The sequence below is a fragment of the Nomascus leucogenys genome, chromosome 10 (genome assembly GCF_006542625.1).
Source record: "Nomascus leucogenys isolate Asia chromosome 10, Asia_NLE_v1, whole genome shotgun sequence".
NCBI lineage: Eukaryota > Metazoa > Chordata > Mammalia > Primates > Hylobatidae > Nomascus > Nomascus leucogenys.
Genome location: NC_044390.1, coordinates 12,772,999 through 12,798,440, shown reverse-complemented (window position 1 = coordinate 12,798,440; position 25,442 = coordinate 12,772,999). Strand labels below are relative to the sequence as shown.

The 25,442-nt window shown below is 40.7% G+C and overlaps 1 protein-coding gene across 1 annotated transcript in view; it reads left to right on the top strand.

The window, feature by feature from the left end:
• Nucleotides 1-25,442, top strand: part of PLEKHG7 (pleckstrin homology and RhoGEF domain containing G7) — a 33,732-nt gene that overhangs the window by 4,295 nt on the left and 3,995 nt on the right. Inside the window, exons 3-10 of the mRNA XM_030820574.1 lie at nt 238-333; nt 881-982; nt 4,873-4,986; nt 13,259-13,433; nt 15,000-15,115; nt 15,475-15,565; nt 20,863-20,945; nt 22,773-22,926. Coding sequence (XP_030676434.1) covers nt 238-333; nt 881-982; nt 4,873-4,986; nt 13,259-13,433; nt 15,000-15,115; nt 15,475-15,565; nt 20,863-20,945; nt 22,773-22,926 — 931 coding nt within the window. The remainder of the gene's footprint in view (nt 1-237; nt 334-880; nt 983-4,872; nt 4,987-13,258; nt 13,434-14,999; nt 15,116-15,474; nt 15,566-20,862; nt 20,946-22,772; nt 22,927-25,442) is intronic.

The following is a 25,442-nucleotide window of genomic DNA, read 5'->3' as shown; positions in this document are numbered from 1 at the left end:
TGTTAGAATTCACATAAGCAACCACAACTTTCATACTGAAAAGCTCATTTCCAATATGTTCTTTGAAGCTTAAATGTGACCATTTGTCTTGAGTATAACACTTAAACCTTGAGAGTGCTGATTTCTCCATTGTTTTGTAAAGTTATACCCAGGAGGTTTATGTTTAATGTTCTTGCAAAAGGCATGTTGCAAAATTAAAAAACAGAAATTAATGTGCATATATTTTTTATTTCAAAGATTTTTATGAATACACTAAAATATCTGCAAACTCATGAATATCTCCTAGATGTGGATTTATGGAGACTTTTTGCAAACCTGGAGGAGTTAACTCAGGTGAGTCAAGTAGGAAGATTTATATTTTAACATTCACTAGAGGACCGTGAAAATTCCTGCTTGGTCTGTCCTTATGGCTTGTATTCCATAACACGTCTCCATATTCCATTCCCAGTCAGGACTTCAGGTTAATAAGAAAGAAGTTGAAATATCCATTGATGCCTTTCCCATAAATTGTAGATACTACTTGCCCTTTATTTGTCATTTTTCCATGGCTATTTTAAAAAGTAAACACATTCCTAAGATTTCCATCATCTTCATAAATGTTTATTTTCAAATGAATGTTCTCTTCTCGCATACATTATAAATAAATAATATTTTTCCTCTTAAAAGGAAAGGAAGAGAGATAACAAGAATTTATTTATAAGAAATACTTATAAGAAAATATATATTGGAGAGTGGAGGAAATAAATCTTTGAATTTTGCTAGGAGATACATTTGAAATGTATCTCCTGTATCTGTAAGAATGATACTTGAAGTTCAGCAAATGTTTATTCCTTAGCCCTGGGTGTGTGCTTACTTTTGTTTTCTTTCTCTCTGTCCCTAGACAAGCCTTGGTTTTGTGAAGAGTCTCTTTGGCATCATCAAGGACTATGTAGACGCTTCTGAGGTTTCCTCATCACTGGATTTTATTTCCGTGCTCACAAAGGTAAACTCCTTCCGGGAGACCTCAGCTTCATGAAGTAAAATCACCCACCTCCCAGGACAGTTGTTTATACCCTACTTGATTTTTCTTCTCCCTGGGAAAGTTCTACCTGCACCCTCCTACAAAGGAACTGTCCCATTCTCTGCCAATCAACATTTTCAAAAATACCTTGCAGATTCTGTTTTCCCATCGTCACGTCTCCTGTGTGGGTTTTATTAGCACAAAACTCTGCATGCACAGAAAAGCCATTTCCAAGTCTGTTTTTTAAGTGACTTCAATTTAAAGCAATATTCATGGCCACAGTTCAGTGTCTGCTAATTATGTAATTCAGTTGTTTTAACGAAAGCACCAGTTTCTCAGAAAGAAACAGAATAAACCTTCAAATCCATCAACACCCTTGATCATATTTCTGTGGGTGAAATGAGAAAAGAGGAAAACCTGTACCCTGGGTTTGATAAATGTTATTTATTTCTTGAGTAGACATTTGGACATCCTCCCCTACTTTTCTTACTTTGAGGTTTTTAATCAAATTTTAATCTAATTTCATTTAGCAAGATTTGAATTTTTACACTCCACTTTTTAAGAAAAAAAGATAGATTGAGATTTATTGAGAACTTCCTAAGTGCTATGTATGGAGCCAATACCCTGTACACAGTAATATGAAAAATTAAACAAACACCTTGCTTTTAAGACATTTTAAGTCTTGTGGGGGAGAAATTAATCCAATAATGACACTAATGATTATATAATCAAAGTAAGATAAATGCTGGGGAAAAGGAGGAACATAAATATAACGAGTGTCCCACAAAGGAAACCTTGTAAGTTGGGATAAATAGTAGGGCAGTCACAGGTAGGAAATGCTTCCTGGGGATATGACGCTTGAGAAGATACGTGAAGAAGGAAGAGTTTTAACAAGGCAAAAATAAGCTGGAAGATCCTTTAGTGAACATTGAAAATGGGTTTAAATAAGAAAATCTTTGGATATTTTTGTTTGTTTGTTGTTTCGTTGTTGTTTTTTTTGTTTGTTTTTTTTTTAGACAGTCTCAATCTGTTGCCCAGGTTGGAGTGCAGTAGTGCGACTTTAGCTCACTGCAACCTCCACCTCCCAGGTTCAAGAGATTCTCATGCCTCAGCCTCCCAAGTAGCTGGGATTAAAAGCATGCACCACCACGCCGAGTTAATTTTTGTATTTTTAGTAGAGATGGGGTTTCACCGTGTTGGTCAGGCTGGTCTCGAATTCCCTCCCAAAATGCTGGGATTAGAGGAGTAAGCCACCATACCTGGCCCAAATTTAGTTTTTAGTAAATACTCTGGAGAAATGTCAGCTTCTCATCAAAACATGTAAGTATACTTAGAGGCCACTAAAGAATGGGATATTATTAGGCTCTTTACTAAGGGTCTATAATAAACCCACATATGAATGCCCCACGCTATGTTACAGATGTGCAATGATGTGTTATAAAAACTTTTCCTAAATGTAAAATGTTCTAATCAGCCAGATGAGAGTCAGTTGTGCCACGGTAGCAAATGACCTCCAAATCTCAGTGGCTTGGTTCATGTCTCACTATGCTCTGCTTCCAAGTTGTCTTGACCCTGGGACCTCTGCTGATTAAATGGCCACTACCTGGAACATTACCATTTGGAGACCATGGCAAAGCACTCACTGGCTCTTTGAGTTTCTGCCTGAAACAACACATGGCATGTCTGCTCACATTTCATCAGTACATGGCCAAGCTTACCTTCAGTGGAGCAGCTACATATCATCCTCCCCAAGAAGAGCAAAGAGATAAACAGGAAACAGTCTACCTGTGCCTCACAAGAAGCTCACCAGCTGGAAGATAGGGACATCTTGTTATTCACATGTGAGCCATCTGAGGAAGTCAATGAGATAGAAACTGAGGCTTAGAGAGGTTAGATAATTTGGCTAAGATCATATAGCCAATGGGTGATAGAACTGGATATCTAAGCCTGACCATTAATGACTCTATTTTTGGGGGGTGGTGGGGGTGGACAGAGTCTTGCTCTGTCACCCAGTCTGGAGTGCGGTGGCACGATCTCAGCTCACTGCAACCTCTGCCTCCCAGGTTCAAGCAATTCTCCTGCCTCAGCCCCCCCAAGTAGCTGGGACCAGAGGTGTGCGCCACCATGCCCAGCTAATTTTTGTATTCTTAGTAGAAACGGGGTTTCATCATATTGGCCAGGCTGCTCTCGAACTCCTGACCTCAGGTGATCCACCCGCCTCGGTCTCCCAAAGTGCTGGGATTACAGGCGCGAGTCACTGTGCTCGGCCCCATTAATGACTCTTAATCTTGGCCTCTAACCAGTTACCTCCTAGTTCCAACATTTCTCAAGCATCTCAGTGCCTCATGAGAAGACCCTCCCTTTACCTCCAAGTCCTTTTCAAGGCCCAGCTATCAACATTCCCCTCCAAAATAAACTCACATCATCTTTCAAATTACTTCTTGCTGAAGCCAAAACTTGACATTGCTCCCTATAGTGTTTTGTCTTCTAAGGTCCTATAACAAAATATTTTTCTAGGTTTCACCATCTCTGGCTTTGTTACTGTCACTTCCGTTAGTGGTTTTTCAGGCTGGGTCTGCTTTCTCTACTCACCAGCAAGTGTGCTTTCCTTCTCCAGTTTCACCACATTGGGATACTATTGGAAATTCCTTAATGCAGCCCATGCATTATATTAATCAATAAACCTATCAATGGACACATAAGCTTAGCAACATGGTAGACACTATGGAATCCTGAAGAGAGTGTCTGCCAGTAACGAGCCAGAGAATTGCTGAAGAGAAAAAGAATTACCATCATTCCCAAGAAAGACGCTTAACTGAGATGGTGGCATGTGGTTCAGTGTGCTCAGTTTATCCATTATATGTATGAATATATGTATATATAAATTAATAATTTGCCCTATTCTAAAAACAATTTTAGGTGGCTTACAAATGTGTAGTCATTATAGCAAGTTTAAGACATTAAATAAAAATAATGAAGAAAAGGGAAGACAAGCATTAGATTGAGTAAGATAAAATGCATGCTACTAGATACAGTACGCTGAGTAGAGATGTCCCAAATTTCTTTTTTTTGGAGATGGAGATGGAGTCTCCCTCTGTTGCTCAGGCTGGAGTGCAGTGGCACGATCTCAGCTCACTGCAACTTCCACCTCCCAGGTTCAAGCGATTCTCCTGCCTCAGCCTCCCAAATAGCTGGGACTACAGGAACACGCTGCCATGCCCAGCTAATTTTTTGTATTTTTTATTAGAGACAGGGTTTCAACGTGTTGCCCAGGCTAGTCTCAAACTCCTGAGCTCAGGCAATCCGCCTGCCTCGCCTCTCAAAGTGCTAGGATTACAGGCGTGAGCCACTGCGCCCAGCCAAGATGTCCAAAATTTCTACATGTTTGGAAGCCAGCAAAATTAAATGCATGGAAATTTTTGAGACATATCAGATGAAAAGTTAAGTGTCCTTACTTTAATCACTTACTATCAACACAAGCTTGACATCAACCAACAACGTCACCCAAATCAAAGGCAGTATTTGTTACTGGGTGTCCTGGAGGGTGTGGCGCCTGAAGAAAGCTTAAACAGAAGTAAAAGGGTGAATTAAATCAAGACAGCCTAAATAGAATTTTCTTTAAGTATAGGGAGAAAAAGACTATTTATTGAGGTGTCAGCTGTTTATTATGAGAGTACTCTATTCTGTTAAAAGAATGTTCGTGTGGAGATTACCTGTGTATTTCCACGCAGTTGTAGCGCCTGCTTGATCATGGCGACTCCTCCACTTTTCCCTGTTCTAGTTAATGATCAAAGTGCAGAGAAATAGTCTGTCAGGGCTCGATGCTCTCCTGAACTTGTGTTCATCCTCCTTCTGCTCTTCCTTTCTTGCAGTATTTCCGAGGGAGTCTCTGTCAGAGCCACCAGACCTACTGCCTGAACTATTCAGCTGCTATCTTTTATCTGGAGAGCCTGAGGCAGAGAGATGACTTTGGAATTTATTTAAAAGTAAAGTATCATTTTCTTTTCTTTCGTATTTTTCCTGATGCTTTTTGGGTGTCACATGTACTGGGAATGATTATATCTAAATTAAATGGGAAAGAAAAAACAAAATGATCAATAATACGTTTTAACTACAAATCTGCTTACCTCATAAATGCGTTGTCCACTGCACACTTAGGAATATTAAATGATGCACATCTGGAAAGATTATAGTATCTAATATCCCCCCTGAAATTTTGGCTGGGGCTTAAAAATATTTTCTTTGTTTATTATTTTATTTGCGGTAGAAATTGGTACATTGTAAGGAGAAAACTATAGTAAGAACCTGAGCTTTGTGACTTAGAAGTTTGGCTCTTGCAGGAGTTAGTTCCAGCATAGAAACTTGGGACATCATTTACACTGTATTCTACATGAATGCTGCCCCCTTGATTAGAGTATAAAGCACAATGTCACTGTTGCCTCCGGAGTCGTGCCAATATGGCAGCTCTGGGTCCCACAGCATTAAAAGAAGAAATTTCTGCCGGGGTCCTTCAGCATTTTCTAGTAGCCAAGCCTAAAACCAATCTCCCCTGACTTCTCTAATTCCGTTGGTCCCTGCTTTGATATTTCTTTAGTCCGAACTGAACCTTTTCAGTCCTGTGCCAGAGCCCTTTTGGATCATCCAGAGAAAATGGTCCAAGCCTTTCCAGAAAACCAGCTCTTCCCTGCAGCTGTGAGAAGTCCCTGCCAGAGCATGACCTCAGAGGCTTGGGAGGAAAGGCTCCCATGGTCCCCAGTGACTCAGCTGTGAATCAGTGGGCTTCCGCCACAGGCTTGATATGCCAGGAAGCCTGGGTATGCCAAGGATGAGAAAAGGGGAATAATCTTAGGGAAGAGACTTGGCCATATTTTTGCAGCTTCAGCCCTTTAGTGATTTTTTTTTTTTTTTTTTTTTTTTGGCTACTCAAACTGAAAAGTGATAGCTCATTAGATTTCCAAATGCATGAATAATCATATTGCAAATGTTTCCCCTAGAAGCTGATGGATTACACTCTTAGCTAGGCCCCCAAACTGGGAGAATCCAGGTTCCTTTCTCTCCCTTCCAAGCTGGGAAAGAGATTAATTTAACAAGGTCCAATTATTGTTTTCAAATAACTTTGGAAAATCCTATATACATGTATTCAAAGCCAAATGATTTTTGACAAAGGCACCAAAAACATACATTGGAGAAACAACACTCTCTTGAGTAAACAGTGTTAGGAAAATGGAATATCTCGATGCAGAAGAATGAAAGTAGACCCCTACCTCTCACCATATGCAAAAATCAAATAAAAATGAATTAAAGATTTAAGTGTAACGCCTGAAACTATAAAACTGGTGGAAGAAAACATAAAAGAAGCACTTGAGGACATTGGTCTACACCAATATTTTAGGGCTAAGACTTCAATAGCATAGGCAACAAAAACAAAAATAGGCAAATGGGACTGTATTAAACTAAGCGGCTCCTGCACAGCAGAAGAAACAACAGAGTAAAGAGGCGATCTGCAGAATGGGGGAAAATATTTGCAAACTATTCATTTGACAGGGGACTAATACCTAGAATATACAAGGAACTCGAAGATCAAAAAAATAAATTCCAGTACAAAGCGAGAAAAGAATCTGAATTGACATTTCCCAAAATGAAACATACAAATGGCCAACAGGTATATGAAAAAAAATCTCAACATCATTAACCATCAAGGAAATGCAAATCAAAACCACAATGAGATATCATCTTACCCCAGTTAAAATGGCTACTATTTAAAAAGATAAAATAACAGATGCTGGCAAGGATATAGAGAAAAGGGAACTTTTGTACACTGTTGGCGGGTATGTAAATTAGTACAGTTGTTATAGTAAACAAAATGCAGGTTGCTCAGAAAACTAAAAATAAAACTACCATCGATCCAGCAATCCCACCATTAGGCATTTAGCCAAAAGAAAGAACTCAGTGTATCAAAGGGATACCTGCTCCCCCGTGCTTATTGCAGCACTATTCACAATAGCCAAGATATAGAATCAATCTAGTGTTCATCAACAGATGATTAGGTAAAGAAAATATAATATATAAGTGCAGTGGAATATTATTCAGCCAGAAAAAAAGAATGAAATATTGTCTTTTACAGATGAAACTGGAGGTCATTAAGTGAAATAAGCCAGGCACAGAAAGATAGATATTGCATGTTCTCATTCATATGTGGGAGCTAAAAAAAGTTAGTCTCATGGAGATAGAGAGTAGGATGATGCTTACCAGAGGCTGGGAAGCAGGGAGAAGGGGGTGAAGAGAGGTCAGTTAATGGGTGCAAACATACAGTTATAGAAGGAATAAGTTCTAGTGCATGATAACCCACTAGGGTGACTATAGTTAACAATAATTTATTGTGTGTTTCAAAATAACTGGAAGATTTGAAATGTTCTCAACATAAAGAAATTATGTTAATAATTATGGTTATGGCTATCCTAAATACTCTGATTTGATCATTACACATTGTACACATGTATCAAAATATCACGTGTGCCCCATAAATATGTACAATTGTATATGAATACAAATGTATTCAGGGATATTTTGGGAAAGGTAGTAGAGGATACAGTGCTGTTATAACACATGATGCTTTTTTTTTTTTTTTTTTTGAGACAGAGTTTTGCTTTGTCACCCAGGCTGGAGTGCAGTGGCACAATCTCAGCTCGCTGCAACCTCCCTCTCCCAGGTTCAAGCGATTCTTCTGCCTCAGTCTCCAGAGTAGCTGGAACTACAGGTGACTGCCACCGTGCCTGGCAAATTTTTTATATTTTCGGTAGAGATGGGGTTTCACTATGTTGGCCAGGCTGGTCTTGAACTCCTAACCTCAAGTGATCCACCTGCCTCGGCCTTCCACACTGCTGGAATTACAGATGTGAGCCACCTCACCCAGCCCACATGATGCTTTTATAATGCATAATACTTTACCAGACACTTTCTCAAACATCTCTTAATTCTGAACACAAACATGTAAAGTTGATTACATAGTTCCTTTGTGTCCCTGAGGCTCAGAGAGGTTAAATGACATTTGCAAGGCCACATAGCCAACAGGTGGCAAAGAAAGAACCCTAGAAAGATTTTCAGGCAAAAAAATCCAGTGCTCTTCATATCAGAACTATTTCCAATTCCTTGGGGCTATGTCCCGTCACCATGGAACTATTAGCCTCATGAAACAAAGCTGAGAGGTCAGGGAGAGACTTGCAGATACTCAAGGTGACTAGTGTTTGAGCCCTTGTTATGGCCTGGACACTGTGCTACATGCTGGTCATCTGTCATCTTCTTGTCTACACACTAACTCTGCAGAATTTGATATTGTTCCCGTTTTTCAGGAGTTTAGACAAATTAGGCAACATGCTGAAAGATATGGTTGTTCTAGGGCAGAGGTAGGATTGAATTCAGACCTGTCTGAACTCAGTGTTGAATCCCCTACAATGTTCTGTTGTAAACAACGTTCTTGGCTGCCTGAAATTGACCTATAAATGCAGTGGGATAAATTTACCCTCCACACCACATGAGGCTAAGCTTTATGAATGTATGTACTTTATCCTGGTGCACAGGAATGGGATTAGAATTCTTCCTACTGTTTGTTTTTTAATTTATTTATGTATTTATTTATTTATTGAGACAGGGTCTGACTCTGTCACCCAGGCTAGAGTGCAGTGGTACAATCACAGCTCACTGCAACCTCAGACTCCTGGGCTCAGGTGACCCTCACACGTCAGCCTCCCACATAGCTGGGACTACAGACATGTGCCACCACGCCTGACTAATTTTCTAATTTTTTATGGAGATGGGGTCTTGCTATGTTGCCCAGCTTGTCTGAAACTCCTAAGCTCAAGCGATCCTCCTGCTTACTATTTTAGAAACAAAACGATGCAGAGGAAGAAACTGGGAACTTCGTACCAAGTCTCTCCATGCAGCGCAACTAACAATGGCTAAGAACTCTAGCTGCCATGGACTGAGTGAGATGTGCCAGGCTCTGTTCTAAGCACTTTGTGAGAATTATCTCATTAAAACCTCTCACCAACCTAATGAGGTAGTTACTCTTGTTATCTACATTTTACTGATAATTTTTAGAAAGGGTAAGTAAATTTCCTGAGGTTCCAAGAATTCTGGTTATGCCATCCTAATGCTGCGTCCCACTAAGACAGATTTATTAGGACATTTTATTTATTTTATTTTATTTTATTTTATTTATTTTATTTTGGAACAGGGTCTCACTCTGTCACCCAGGCTGGAATGCAGTGGCACCATCATGGCTCACTGCAGCCTCAACCTTCCACGCTCAAGCCACAGGACGTATTTTTATCTGGGGCCCTTGAATCCTTTCACAGTTCCCCTAAGCACTTTGGATATTTATTATAAGGCAAAAGTAGCCTCCACTGATCTAGACTCATCAATAAAAAGGCCTTTTACGTCCAATCTCTCTCAATGGAAGTGTTATTTGCCTTCCCTAACGGACCTGAAAAATGAAGTCGATAGAGAGATGAAAGGAAAACTTACAGCTTTACTTTTATAATGTCAAGCCATTCTTTTTCTCTCTTCTGAAGTTTTCTGAAACACAAATGCTGCCAACATCCCTGCCTGGATCCTTCTGTAAATTATTTACCATGGATGCTTCTTGCCAATTGTTACCTTGAGGAGTTTGGTGTTTACACTTTGACCCTGAATACCAGTGCACGCTGGCAGCCACAGCTGTTCCCCACAGCAGGGCAATTTAGGGCAGTGGCCTGGGTCAGTGAGTTTTCTTGGGAGGGCAGGGGCCTAACTGCTGCTGAGAAATCAGTTACAAGAACTCCCAGCCACCCAAGAGGTCCAGGACCCGAAGGTTGCACTGGAACGTTGCTGCCCGTGAGTCAACATGGAAATCAGCCGCTAAAGCACAGCCCTGCTCCCCTCCACTCCCAGCCTTATCTTCATCTGTCGTGCTCGCTTCTGTCTCCATCCCTGCCAACCTCAATGAGAACCACGGTCATTTGGAGGAGAACTTGGAGATCATCTAGCCAAGAGCCATCTAGCCAGACTGGAGTCTGAGGTTGCAGTCAGCTATGATTGGACCACTGCACTTAGCCTGGGTGACAGAGTCAGACCCACCCTGTCTCAAGAAATAAATAAATAAATAAAAATAAAACAGTTGGAAAAACTCTAATCCCATTAATGTACATCAAGATAAAGTACATACATTCATAAAGCTTAGCCTCATGTGGTATGAAGGGTAAATTTATCCCACTGCATTTATAGGTCAATTTCAGTCAGCCCATAACACAATATAGGTTTAAGTTCTACAAGAATGTTGTTTACAACAGAGCATTGTAGGAAATTGAACATCGGGTTCAGACAGGTCTGAATTCAAATCCTACCTCTGCCCTAGCACAACCATATCTTTCAGCACGTTGCCTAATTTGTCTAAGAAGAGAAATTGGAGGTCCAGAGAGAGAAGGTGGTCCTCGGAGCCTGGCTCCTGGAGCTCCATTCACCATGCACTGTGAGCTCATTCTCATGGCCAGCCATCTGTACATAGGGAAGAGGAGAAGATTGAATTAGAGACAGAGTCTTGCTCTGTTGCCCAGCCTGGAGTACAGTGGTGCTATCTTGGCTCACTGCAACCTCTGCCTACCGGGTTCAGGCGATTCTCCCACCTCAGCCTCCTGCGTAGCTGGGATTACAGGCGTGCGCCACCATGCCTGGCTAATTTTTTGTTGTTGTTGTATTTTTGGTAGAAACGGGGTTTCACCATGTTGGCCAGGTTGGTCTCGAACTCCTGACCTCAAGTGATCCTCCCACCTCGGCCTCCCAAAGCGCTGGGATTACAGGCATGAGCCCGGCCAAGAAGATTGAATTTGGCAGAATCCCCATGACGAAGAGTCCAGGAGGTTTTCCAAAACATCCAGCTGAGCCAGGTACTATGGCTCACACCTGTAATCCTAGCACTTTGGGAGGTGCGCAGATTGCTGGAACCCAGGAGTTTGAGACACTAGCCTGGGCAACGTAGTGATATCCAGTCTCTACAAAAAATTTAAAAATTAGCCAGGTGTGGTGGCCTGCACCTGTGGTGTCAGCTATGTGAGAGGCTGAGGTGGGAGGACCGCTTGAGCCCAGGAGGTCAAGGCTGCAGTGAGCCATGATCATACCACTGCACTTCAGCCTGGGTGACGGAGCAAGACCCTGTTCCCCATCCCCCTTAAAAAAAAAAAACAGCTGATAGTGTGGGAGGAGAGTGAGACCCCACCTCACCCCACCAAGGACACGGTCAAGCTATGAAAGACAAATGCAAATTGCTAGGCAAGAGGCTAGGAGATAAAAGGGGAGGGTTTGTTTAAGGGGGAAGAGGGAAAGAACTCTCTCTTTCCAAAGAAGAGAATGGAGCCAGCAGAATAGTAGGGGCTCATGGGCTGTGTATTTGACCCCTCTTCACAACCCAAAATCTTCAGTAAAATAAATATGCATGCTCACAAAACATGTCATGAGGGAGTTTACAGCAGAAACTAACATAGGAAACCAAGAGGATATGTCTGTTCCATGTTGTTCAGGGAAGAAACAGTATACATGGAAACGAGAGTCCAGGGGCCAGAGGAAGCCATTAGAATCTCAGTCCCATGAGTTGGTAAATATCTAGGGGAGGAGTTTGGGCCTCCACAGGCCATTGAATTGGTGGGGGGTTGAGCTAATAGTACCTAGATCTTCAAAATGCAAGGACTGACACGTGGGCTTGAAGACATCTCTGGGGATGCAGCAGGAGTCTCCTGCAGTGTGCCTGGCCCACCTGAGGATGGCCCTGAAGGGTCTGGGTCACAAGGCAAAGGATTTAACCTGGAGAATGAGAGGAGAATGGAAGGTGGAAACGAGGCAACAGCCTGCAGCAGGAGAAATATTTAGTGTAAGGGCAGGATCCTTGTTGTAGTCAATTCAGGCTGCTAGAACAACACACCATAGATTGGGTGGCTTATAATCAACAGGACTTTGTTGCTTACAGTTCTGGAGGCTGAAAGTCTCCCGGTGCCAGCATGGTTAGGGGCTGGTGATGGCCCTTTTCTGGGTTGCAGACAGCTGTCTTCTTCTTGTAGCCTCACATGGTGAAAAGAGAGCTAGAGAGCTCTCCGGGACCCCTTTTATAGGGACACTAATCCCATTCATGAGGGCTTCATGCCCATGGCCTAATCACCTCCCAACAGCCCCACTTCCTAATACTGCTCCATTGAAGGTTAGGATTTTATTAGGTTGGTGCAAAAGTAATTGCAGTTTTTGGCATTAAAAGTAATATTACGTGGATTTGAAGGAAAGCAAACATTTAGTTGATATTAATCCCTTTATCGCTGAACTCAGGGTCAATTTGGTGTGAGTGGGCAGGGTAAGAGAAGAGGAAGAGAACACACACACCCCTATACTCCTTCCTGATGTACCCATCTGCATGCTGGCCAGCGACCACGTCCATGCCTCATTTGCCACCTTCATTAAAGCCAGAGCCCCTTACGTTCAAGGAAGCTCACATTCACAGAAACAGCACAGCAGATAAAACAAATGTAAAAGCTATTCTCATGTTTACTCAGGTTTCTCAAACATCACTTATGGAACCCCAATAGATAACCCATGGCAATACTTACTACAATTACTGAATTACTAAAATTTCTTGTCTTCCCCAGTGCTGGCATACCCTAGAACTGCCTCTTCTTCCAAACCCCAACTCCAAACTCTCCCTATTGAAAATTGTCTGCATCTCTACCTCTCTCCTCTTCTCTCTTTGTTCTAGATCAACTGAGCCTCTTCAACTTCTATTTTCATTTCTCTTCCTTTTTGATCATTACCCTGATCCTGCCCAACTGAGGGGAATCAAGGAACTGACCCAACAAGCAGGAATCCTTCTTTTTCCCTTCTGCCTCTCCAGTCTCAATTCTCAATTGTCCTAACTGCATCACAACAAGGATGAGAACAAAGCTGGTGAAACCAGAACTCTCCCCCGAGGGCCGGGGAAGAAAAGCCAATGGGCAAAACTAAATTCACTCTCCAATGAGAAGAGTAAACAAGGCTGGAACACACCTATTATTACATCTTATCACTACTGCTAATAGAACACGCACTTTTCAGGGGATTTAATTTGTGGCTTATAAATTGTCCCAGCAAACTCACAAGTAGGTCCTGCAGTTACTGAGTAAAATCTCCAAGAACCTCTCATATCCAGGCTTCTTAGTGGCTCAGTGGGCGAGGTGTTCATTCTGATATGGCTGCTTTTGCTTTCCCCAGTGGTGTGAGCAGAATGAACAATGCAGACGGCTCCACCTGCCTGAGCTACTAGTGGCCCCACTTCAGAGGCTCACTCGATACCCATTGTTGCTGAAGAATATCTGGAAAAGGAGCATGGACTCTGCTGAGAAAATCATGATCTACTCCATCAAGGAAAAGGTGGAAAAGTCCATCCGTAAGTCCCTGAGATAAGTGAGCTTAATTAAAGAATTGTGGCCTTGTGACTCCTGGAAACCCTCTGGGCTTCCGTCCTAGGAGGTAATTCCGTTGATTTGAGGTCATGGCTCTTGGAAATGTGGATTCGAGTGTGAATGCATTGTAAATCAAATGCACACAGAACAATGGGCTCCAGTCACATCCTGGCGAACCCTATGAGAACTCTAGCACCAAGTTTACACAGGATGTGACTCTGTCTCCAAGTGTTTCCAAGTGAGTTCGGGCAGGAAAAGTTCTACTTCCCAGATAACTGAAGGCACTTTGTTTTTAACAGCCATACTGACCCCACACACAAAGCAAATGGGAGTAAACACCATGGAAAGTGTGTCCAGAGGATAAATTACCATTCGTCATTTCTTAAATCACCGAAAGCCAAGGTCAATGTGAAACTACTGCCAACTGCAATCTTTAAAACTGAAATTTGAGAATAGGAACTGAGCAGGCCCTATGATGACTTAAGTTTGTTTGTGTAACTCTGTATAATTGAAATTCACATAAAGAAGTTCATGATTTATGCCCATAAATGAAGATTTCCTGGTAGGCATCAAAAGGGAACAGTTCAAATTGGTGATATTCAGCTGTACATAATTTTTTTCTTTTACAAATTTAAAAGTAAAATGATACTGCCTGAAACAGGTGCTTTAAAGAAAAAAAGTAAAATGACTGTTTAATTGGGTTTTTCTTCTGTTTTTAAATTTTTTATTCAAATTCTAAAATTACCTGAAGAGCTGGAATTAAGTTTATCAAGCGAATAAGACAAAGAATCTCTTAAAGATGACTTCTTTAAGCTTTAGAAGTAATCTTAAGGATTATTACTCATTTGGATGGGTTTGTGAGGAAAGATAAAGCAGCACCTCTGGAGATTTCTCAGTGAAAGATGGATTCTCATTGTTGAGGGAAGAGATCTGTGTGGCCTCCCTTTATGTCTATTACCTTAAAGATGGTGAATTCTGAAGGGTTCCACTAACAATGTGATTCTTCAGGTCTTTTACTTGCCCTCCATGTTTTCAAAAAACATTTCAAACCCTCAATAGCAATATGTTATTAGAAAACATTGGAAAATGAATATAAACCGTCAGAGAGAAATTGAGTTCCTACCAAAAAAGAAATAATCACCATGATCATGAAGTGAATATATACTTTTATGATTGAGACAAAAACATATGTTTGTCCTTGTTAGTCTGATTTTTTTTCTTCCTCTAATTACAGGCTGTGTGGTCTAGGGAATAAGAGAAAACCACCAAGGATTTTATTAGTAGTATTGAAATAAGAATACAAAATATGCTTTCAACCTACTGAATTAAATTAGCTAAGCTTCATTTTTCTCTGTAAGAGGCTGATTCCAAATTAGTGAGTTTTCTAAGATGCACGAACAGCAAGCAATATGTGAAATGAACTTAATTAATATATTGTCTGGCTCCAGGGGCAGCCAGTGTTTCTAAATGATTCCTGTGGACCTTGGTTAAAATTTGTACTGCAATGTCATATGCACCTAAAAATATACTGACTATGTCTTGTCTTTCAGGGGACTTTGAAGGAAAAGTGAAGTGGCTGGACAATTTCCAAAAATTTAGATATCTACAGGAGATTATAGTGTGGCCACCGCTTTGGGATAGAGATAAAAGGTTTTTCATTCCAGAGGTACAAAAAAAAAAATCAATTAGAACTTATGTCCATTTCTGGAATCTGGGCATTCAGATAGAAATACAATCATCTTAGATGTCCCCATCTGTCCACTTGAAGAATAAATCTAGTTTCACGAACAAGAAGTAAAGTCTTCATCTGTAGGGCATTGTATGCGGGGAGGCTGAGGTCGCTGTGCCATTCTTATGATGGTCTTTCTGAGAGGTTTTTTTCATTGTTTCCCGTTCCCATGTCCATCTGCTGGCATTTCCAAATGTCATGAACTTTCTAGATGGAGTTAATTGCCCCAGCTTTTTAAACATGTTCTCTTCCAATCACTAACAACATCTCTTTTATTTTCTCCCTTGTTTTACAAGTGTTTGAAACACATTTTTAAAGAACAGACGGCAGAAAACATCTTGTCACCAACCAACAGACACCTTCTCTATGAAGGAAAATTAACTCTTGCAGATAAATAACTGCTTCCTTTAAAAACCCAACATCTGTGCCGCCTTGTAGCTTGTTTGACTGCCAGTAATTGAAGAGCAGGAGGAATTGTGTTTGCCTATGTTCCAGGTGATGGAGGGTGTGAATCAGAGAGTACCCTATGGAGTCACACAGACTCAGGCTTGAATGAAGACTTCACAACATAACTAGCTAGGTACCCTCTGTTTTCGCTCTGTAATGGGATAACTGTAACTATTCCATAGGATTGTTAAAACAACATACGAGAACAACTTTGCTCATGGTCTGGAATCTAGTAAACGCTCAGTCAATGGCAGCTGTTATCATCACAATCGTTGTACTCCTCCAATGAGCCAGACAATCAAGCTCTCAAATGTTTATGGAGAATCTACTATATTATATAGTACAAGTTGTGCTAGGTAGGTACCATTGGAAGATGTAAAAACTCATTCTGTATAATTCTTTCCCTCTAGTTGGGAAGCTCTGCCTTATTACCAGACCTGCAGGATAAGTTCAGAAAAGAAGAGAGTCCTTGAGGCTGGAGTGCCCTGGAGAGGCTTCGTGCAGTCCGTGGGACTGGAGGTGGGCTTGGAGGGGCAGGAAGGATGAGGTCAGTGGAAGGACAGGAGGGAGGTCATTCAGATAAAGAGCACAGCCGGAGAAGTCTTGGAGGCAGAAGCCCCCGGAGAAACTTAGTTTCTGGCAGAGTACATAGGAAGCCAAGCCTCTGGGGCTGACTGCCTGGCTCACTCCCTGCCCAGCCTTTTCTGCCTGTACAACCTTGGGCCGTTTACAGTGATCTCCTGTGCTTCAATTTACCTTTCTTTATTGTGAGGATTAAATGAACCAACAGATGTATAAGCACTCAGAAGAATGATTGACACAAAGTACATGCCCAGTAAATATCATGATGATCAGAGAGGCTGCCTGGCTGAAATAAGATTTGGAATCATTTGTTTATTCATTTCTGCACAAAAGCTTGACCAGGCACTTACTGAGTGTGAAGTCCTGTGGGATGGGATGTTGCCTAACAGTGGTGATGTGATATCTGGTGGGGAGGGGCTGGGAAATAATCCCTTAATACGTGTATATTGAAACTCTGCTCTATTTTAGAGGTAGTCTGGATGTCAGGTTAGGACATAATCCCCACCTGGCAGCTGTTAAATAAGGAAGGTGGACATGTCCAGCATTTTATATCCAAGGGCTTTTTCATACATTGTCTCTTTCCAGTAGGTTAAATAGAGAAGTTGCTTTTAATCCCTTGTTATAGGTGAGAGATATGGGGCTCAGGGAGGTTCTATATCGTGCCCAAGCTCACCTGGTGGGTAAATGACAGAGTACCAGCTGGAGCCAGGCTGCCTTGGTCCAGCTGGCTTCCAGAATCAGAGCAACTGCCTTGGAAACCAAAGAGAAGGACCCATCCAGGAAACTGCAGGCAACCAGAAGTCACTGAGCTCCCAGACAGGGAAGTGATAGGTTAAAAGGGTGTTGAAGAAAGCGTTGTTAATAAGCAGTGTTCAAAATGGCATAGAGGAGACCAAAGCAGAGAGATCAGTGGTGAAACCGGAAGTTCAGTGGTGAACAGGGCGAGGCGAGAAGACTCTGGGCCTGTCTGTTGCTCTACCATTTTTAACATGTGGTCCACCCACCCCCCACTTTCATTTGAAAAGATAACAATTTTAACTTTTCTTTAATGTTATTTACAACTTCAAAGTAATTATATTTTATGACAAGAACAAATCAAAGTAATAAAGCAAAACATTATCTGTGTTCCCGCATGTATCTTTACCTCCAAAATTAGCCCCACCTGAAATTATGCGAGACTTTGGTTCACTCCTTCCCTCTTCCTACCTACCTCCCAGTACTGCAAGATGCACCAGCTTCTCCTAAAACATTAGAAATGGGCATGATAGCAAAGGACATGGGAGATATTGCAAAAGCAAAACCAGGAGGACTTTATGATCGACAAAGTGGATGAAGAGGAAATGAGTATCAAAAACTGTTCTAATCTATGTATCTGAAAGTTTTGTTGATAATGTCGTGAGTGGTAGAGGGAGTGGGTCAGGGAGTCAATTTTAGGGTTCAGGTTTGGGCATAATGAGAACCCACATGGAAGCTGGAGGAGCAGCTCCTGGTGAGTGAAAGTCTAAGTCAGATGTGAATTCATGCATCGCGTGGGTTCAAAGTGACTGTCATAGATGTATGGGTTGGAAGCTCACCCAAGAAAGACTCTTTACAGACTCAACTTTTCCAGAAAATGCTTCTTGTACAGTCAAATGTGGTAGTATGGAGATGAACTACGTAATGTCACTAACACCAGGCAATTGTTTAATGGCATATGCTGTGTTAGTCAAATTCCATCAGAGATGGAGACTCCATGTGATGTAGTCTACATGGTATCAAGTCAAGTGCAAAGTCCTGAGACTGGACTCAGATTTGAGCATGGAGATTTGATGGGGCAGGGTGATAGTGTTAGAAGAAACAGGACATTTCACTTCTTGGTCTTTTGGCTAAGATCAAGTGAGGAAAAAAGGACATCATTTTAAGTAAAAAAAGCATTGAACCAACAGTCAGGGGATCTAGCACCAATTGTAGGCTTTGGGAAAATTTAAATTCTCTTATTCTCTTTTGTAAATGTTATTGCTGCTGCTGATAATGATGATGACAATGAGGATGAAAATGATGTGATGAAACCTAACACATACTGTGTTTCCGAATTTCTCCCAGCCTTAAAAACTGTACTCTTATAATCAAATAAGTATATGTTCTCATTCCCAGAAGGTACACATTTTCATAATTTGTTTCATAACTTGCTTCATGGAAAACTAGGGCCCCAATAGATGGTAGATAAAATAATTATCACTTTCTAGAATAATGTCTGGAACATTATCTAGAATAACATCTGGAACACGTAGAAGGTGTGCTCCCTGCCTGTTTGTCAAAATAAAATAGTTGAAATTAGAAGGAGAAAACAAAACTATTTCATTTTGACAATGATCATTGAGCTGACGCATACATGAGTAGCAGAAGATGGGAATAGCAAATTTTACAGGTTTGAAGGTTGCTGTGGACTGAATTGTGTTCCTCCACTAATCACATGTTGAAGCCCTAACGTCCAGTATGACTATACTTGGAATAAGGAAGAAACGCAGGTAAAATGAGGGACTCAGGCTGGAGCCTTTATCTGATAGGATTAGTATCCTAATCAGAGCAGGCATCAGAGAGCTCACTCTCTCTGTTTGCCATGTAAGAACACATCCAGAAGGTGGCTATCTGCAAGCCAAAAAGAGAGCCCTTATCAGGAACCGAATCGACCAGCACTTTGATCTACTTCCTAGGCTCCAGAACTGTGAGAAATAAATTCGTATTGCTTAAGCCACCCTGTCTGTGGTATTTTGCTATGGCAGGCTGAGCTGGCTGTTCACAGGTCTAGTGCTGTACCATTCCTAGCCCTGTATATCAGTTGTCGTATAGATTCAGCCACTGGAGACAGACAGGTTAAAAAAGATAGTTTATTTCTCTCTTGTTAAGTTTCAACCTATATGACAACTCCACTCCATGAAGTCGTTAGGAATCCAGATTCCTGCTGTCTTATTCCCAAATCTAGGGTATTGCCTTCTTCTATGTGGCCCAAGATGACTCACCAATATGTCTGCGTTCCACTCAATGAGAAGGAGAGACAGGGACAAGAGAGCTTAGCCCTGCCCTTCATGAATATGACTCAGAAGTTGCATGCTTTGGCTCACATTCCGTTGGTCAGAATTTAGCTCCCTGGTCATATTCAGCAGCAAGGAAATGTAGTCTCTATTCTCTGAGGATGGGGACTCACTAAAACTTGGGGATTCCACTGCTACAAGAGAAGGGGAGAATGGTTTTCAAGGGACAACCAGAAGTCTTTGTCACAACTTGATTTATGAAAAGTTAAGTTTTTAATATGATTTTAAAAAAAACTATTCAAGGACTATTTAATTTGAATAAAATACCTGATTTCTCCCCTATGCAAATATAGAAAAAATCTTTTCTCTAAACTTAAAGAATGAGAGGGGATAGAAATGAATCCTAAATGTTTTATCTACTACTTTAAATCTTCCAGGGGTAAAAATATGTAAGAAAGAACTTCTAGAACAATATATATATATAATCTAAATAGAACAAGCCGAAAAAATTTACTGGGTTTTCCTATGATTACTCTAAGCACTTGTCACATCCCCCTCTAAAAACCTTTTCCTCCGAAATCACTTAAATTTAACCCTTTTTTCTAATTTCTAAGGGATAGAGTAAAATAAGGAAGGAGATGCCTTATTCTAATACTTGGTTTCTCTTCTACTACTATTCCCTTCTTAGGGAAAACTGAAGAAAAGCTATTTGCCTTAAGTAACTATTAAAACTAATATCAGAAAAGTTTATAAATATGAAACACATGGAGAATATCTAAACATTTATAGACACTTTCTAAAACTTGAGAAATAAGTAGTTTTAATGACTCTCAACCTAGGCCGCCATAACAAAATATCACAGACAGGCTGGCTTAAACAGCAGAAATTTGTGTCTTACAGTCTGGAGGCTGAAAAGTCCCAGGCCAAGGTGATGGCAAATTCAGTTCCTGATGAGCGCTCTCTTCAAGACAAGGAGTGGGGGACAGGGTGGGGGTATCCGGTGTCTCAAAGAACACTAATGCTACTGGATCAGTGCACTAGCCTTATCACCTCATTTTACCCTAATTACTTTCTTACTCCAAATGCAGCCACCCTAGGGGTTTAGGGCTTTAACACACGAAATTTGAGTGACACAGTAGCATAGTTCATAGCAGTGAGAAAATGCCTTTTCTCTGGTTATGTGTGCCTTTGCCAATAACCACCCAGAGGAATCTAGAGGCAAAAATGCTGCAAGATCAATCAGTTGATGGATTTACCCTCAGCTTAGTTGAAGCCACTACAAATAACATCTGAGTTATCTTAGATTCAAATGAGACACATCATAAATTCAATGTCTTTAATGCTGGAAGCTTGGCCTCTCATCAAGTCTCTGCTTTAGGAAGAAATCAATTCAACATTGAGGCAGGCAGCTTTCTGACCTACATGATTGGAGCCCCTGGGGTGCTCCAGTTTTGTTTTCTAAGGAATTCATTGATAAAAAAAAAAAAAAGAAAGAGAAAGAAAGGAAAGAAAGAAAGAGAAAGAAAGGAAAGAAAGAAAGAGAAAGAAAGAAGAAAGAAAGAGAAAGAAAGAAGAAAGAATGAGAAAGAAAAACTCTTCTACTTAACAGTTTCAAGTCCCCATTTCAGCTTCTCTTTTTTTCCTCAGAAAGCACAAGATTCCTAGATGTTTATCTGTTTCTCTTCAATGATTTCCTCTTAGTTACGAAAACTAAGCGCAACAAAAAGGTAAAATGCTGCTATTTCAAAATACGTTTCTAAATAAGTTTGCTAAATGAGTTTAGAAATATTTCTAAATAAATTGTGGTAAAAATATGAAATATAATCTTATACATCGAGCTGAATCTTTTCATCTAAAAAATGAAGGCAATATAAACTATTGGGTTTTTTAGTCATAAAGCTCTGAATTAAATAAATAAATGAAACAAAAAAATGCAAGTTGCATTTCTCAAGGATGTCAAAAGAGGAATACATTTTTAGAACAACTTAATCTATAAACTTGCAAGCTAAGTCCCAGAAGCCGCAGGACTTTGCCTGACCTACCTAAGCAAAGTAACCCAAAACATCTTTGTCCATTTTGGCCTGTTCCTTTTCTGAATTGGCCACCACAACAAAAATAGCCTGAGTAGGGCCCCTCTGAACTGTCTACTGTCTTGTGTCGAGGTAGTATTCAACACTCATTCTGCTTTGAAAGCTCACATTATTTCTGAGAAATAATGATTTGCGGGTGGAGGAGAGAGGGAGCCCTGATCTCTCAGTGTCTACCTATATAAAAAGCGTAGAAGCCAAACATGTATGTAGCATCACAGACTAAATGAGTAAACTGGGAGCTAGAGCTGCAAAATCTCTATAGGGAATAGGGATTTTTTTCACGTACTTAAGTATTATTTGTTACTATTATTGTTGTTGTTATTTTTACTACCCATTAAGCCACTGGTCTGCTGCTGGTCCCCAAAAGGCTTTCTGTCTAATTTACTGTTTCACAGTCTGTTTCCTGAATGGTGTGTTTGAGTGGTATCAAGTAGGGAAGTTTCTCTAAGGCTCCCAGACACCTGCTCTGAGAGGTGGGAAGAGGAATGCAATGTCTTCAACAGTCGGAGATATCTAACGTTGCTTTATTCCATTCATTTCTTTACCAAGTGACTAGCCTTACATAGATAAGATCATGAGACTAGCTATGTCGTATCTTTTAATAAACTAAGCTTCTACATGGCATGTTGGTTAGTTGAGCTAAATCTTTAAGCAATAAAATAGATACCCATTAATCAATCTATGAATAGCTAATCGGTGGTTGGGGAGGGAATGGGTGTATGAGAATATTAAGAGTCACAGTTTCGGAATTTGTATGACCTCCCATTTTAAGTTACTCAGACTAGCATGTCTGAACAAGTCAAGTTCTGAAAAATCTCTACCCCCTTCAAAAAAACCTTGATGCTTGCATAGTTGACCTTCACGTCAAATAATGGTACAAATCAGAGTATATGAATTAATGGCAGCCCATGTTGATCATATAATAAGCTGATATTCTGGTTTTATGCGTCACAAGTTGATTCCTAAAGTAAGGAATTGTATCAGTTTACATGCCTCTTTGCTATTTTATGTACAATTTATACCATGCAGGTCACAATTTTTAATTTTTACCCCCTTTTAAAAAATCACCATCTTATGTGTTCAAAACAGTTTCAATTGTTTATAAATTCTAGAGCATGGAATCTATTTAGAATTCAGTGTTAGATCCCAGGCATACAGTTGGCCAAAGTGAGGCCCCCTTTCTCATTCATCAAACTCAATACTATAGAGAGATTAAGACACTAGGAATGAAGAACTTCCCATTGACATGAGGGTGATTTAAATGTTTCCCAGTTATGGATATCAACCATTATTTATTCAGGTAATGAAACTTGGAGATCTGAAACACTTTGCTGCTGGACATGGTGGCTCACTCCTGTAATCCCAGCACTTCAGGATTGAATCTATTTGCTTACAGATGCACTTTAGATAAGTGTGCCAATATTTATTTCCTGTTTATTGCATTATTTTTCTTGTTAATTTCAGAAACTTGGAGGCTCAGACCCTGGTTTAATGTGTCCTTCTTTTACTCCTGAGTTGCAAGCAGTAATAAAAGACGGTGGTTCGTGTACAGTACTCGATCAGCCTATTCCACTAGATAGATTGGTAGTCAAAAATATTGAACCGCTCCATGTGTCAGGTATGTGTCTATTTTCATTATTCAGCTCATCTGTTTGCCATCACAGAGTTTTATATTGGCCTTTCTTGGTAGCAGGACGTAAATCCAATTTAAGTCTTCATAAAAACAAGACTGTGTTCCTATGTGTCTATATATCTTTCACTTTATGAATTAGTTATGGTGTCCAGTGCTTGAGTGATAGCTCTATTACTTGCTAGCTGTATGACCTTAGACAAGGCACTTCAGTTTTCTAAGCCTTTGCAAAATAGGGATAATAATATCTATTTCAGTGAGATTCTGTGAAAATTAAATAACAAATGTGATGCATTCAATAAATGATAGTTGCTACTAGTATTGTTATTATAGTATCATTAATACTATTGCTATTATTAAAACACTGAGAAACCACGACCAGACATGCAAGAGTAAGATATTTTATTACCCTCTATTAAAATCATTATGCCAGAAATATATATAGATTCATATATATATACACACACATATATATATGCATGTATCTACATGACACATGCATCAGAAATATGTATCATTTTTAATCTTTTATTCAAGTATTTCTTAAGTATCTCCTGAGAGCCAGGAACTCAGCAGGCCCTGCAGATACAAAGATGAATAAGAAACAGCCGTTGACCTTGGGGAGCTCTTAGAATAATGAAAGATCAGTAAATCCTCTGTCAGAAAAGCCCTGGCACTCTGAGTTACTCAAGGACATTTCAGTCTGCTCAGGGCTTGAGTGGGCGGCAGTGTTCAGGAGGAAGCAGACACCACTCTGCCTTGGCTAGAGACTCCTAGACTAGCTGAGGCCAGGCAGGTGGGGACTGACTTCCTGTCCCCATAGAGGGGCCGGAAAAGAGAAAGCGCTCACCATCCGCCTCAATTCCCATCCCAGCAGCCAAGCCCAGAGCTTCGGTGACGAGCGTAGGACTGACTCATACAAAATAGAGAAACCTTAAAGAGTGAATGAATGAATACACAAACAATAGTAGCAAATACTTACATAGTTATGCTACATAACTAAGTTATATATTTAAATGCTGGCCGGGTGCAGTGGCTCATACCTATAATCCCAGTACTTTGGGAGGCCAACATGGTAGGATTGCTTGAGGCCAGGAGTTCGAGACCAGCCTGGGCAACATAGTGAGACCCAGTCTCTTATTAAAAAAAGAAAAAATAGGCTGGGCGTGGTGGCTCACACCTATAATCCCAGCACCTTGGGAGGCTGAGTTGGGCAGATCACCTGAGGTCGGGAGCTCGAGACCAGCCTGACCAACATGGAGAGACCCTGTGTCTACTAAAAATACAAAATTAGCCAGGCGTGGTGGCGCACACCTGTGATCCCAGCTACTCTGGAGGCTGAGGCAAGAGAATTGCTTGAACCTGGGAGGTGGAGGTTGTGGTGAGCCGAGACTGAGCCATTGCACTTCAGCCTGGGCAACAAGAGTGAAACTCCATCTCAAAAAAAAAAAAAAAAATAGTGAGGCACAGCAGCACACACTTGTACTCCCAGCTACTCAGGAGGCTAAAGCTGGAGGATGGCTTGAGCTTAGGAGCTCGAGGCTGCAGTGAGCTATGATTGCCACTGCACTCTATCCTAGGTGACAGAGTGATACCCTGTCTCTAAAAGTAAAAATAAATAAATTGTAAAAATTTTAATGCCTTACATATATTAACCCATGAATTAATATAACCTCTCTCTCCAAGAGCAGAAGGGAAGCCTGTATCCAGAAAGATAGCCTCTGCCTCCTGTGTCCATTCTTTCTATTTTCAGTAAGATTTGCTGAAAGGTAACAGGGCAGACCTTAAAGCCTCTTGTATTTAACTTGACTGGGACCAAAGTCTATGTAGGCCAAAATCTGCCAAGGCAGACTGCGGTTCAGGAGCAAGCCACAAAAGGAGTATGTCAAGGTTGCAAAACCTTTGCTTGGTGAGTGTGCTCACTTTCAGTGTGAGCTTCTTACCTGCCCAAGGGATGGCAGACGAATGTAGATAAAACAAAGCTTCAGTATGTGGCGGCTGGAAATCTTTTCTGTGATTTGTTTAGTTTACTTTTTCATGGGGAAAAAATATCATAGAAGAGGGCATCCTGTGCTAGGAATTTATTCTCCTACTACAGTGGCTATAGTTATAGATTATGATATAGTTATAGTTATAGTTAGTTATAGTTATAGTTAGTTATAGTTATAGTTATATGCTACAGTTATAGTTATAGATTGTGGCCTGACACATAGACTTGAGTAAAGGAAGGTGCCAGAACACCCATGAGGAAGAGGAAGCAGCTCGGCTGAGGGTTCAGTGTAGTCACAACCCTGCCAGGTTTAAGACGAACTTTATGGGAAATCTAATGTCACCGGATTACCTTGAAAGATGCAAGTTTTTTCTCCTCTATTTCTTCTTTTTTCTTAATTAAAAGATCTTTTTAAAAACATTATGCTTCTGGGACCAGGCGTGGTGGCTCACGCCTGTAATCCCAGTACTTTGGTAGGCTGAGGCAGGCCGATCACTTGAGATCAGGAGTTCAA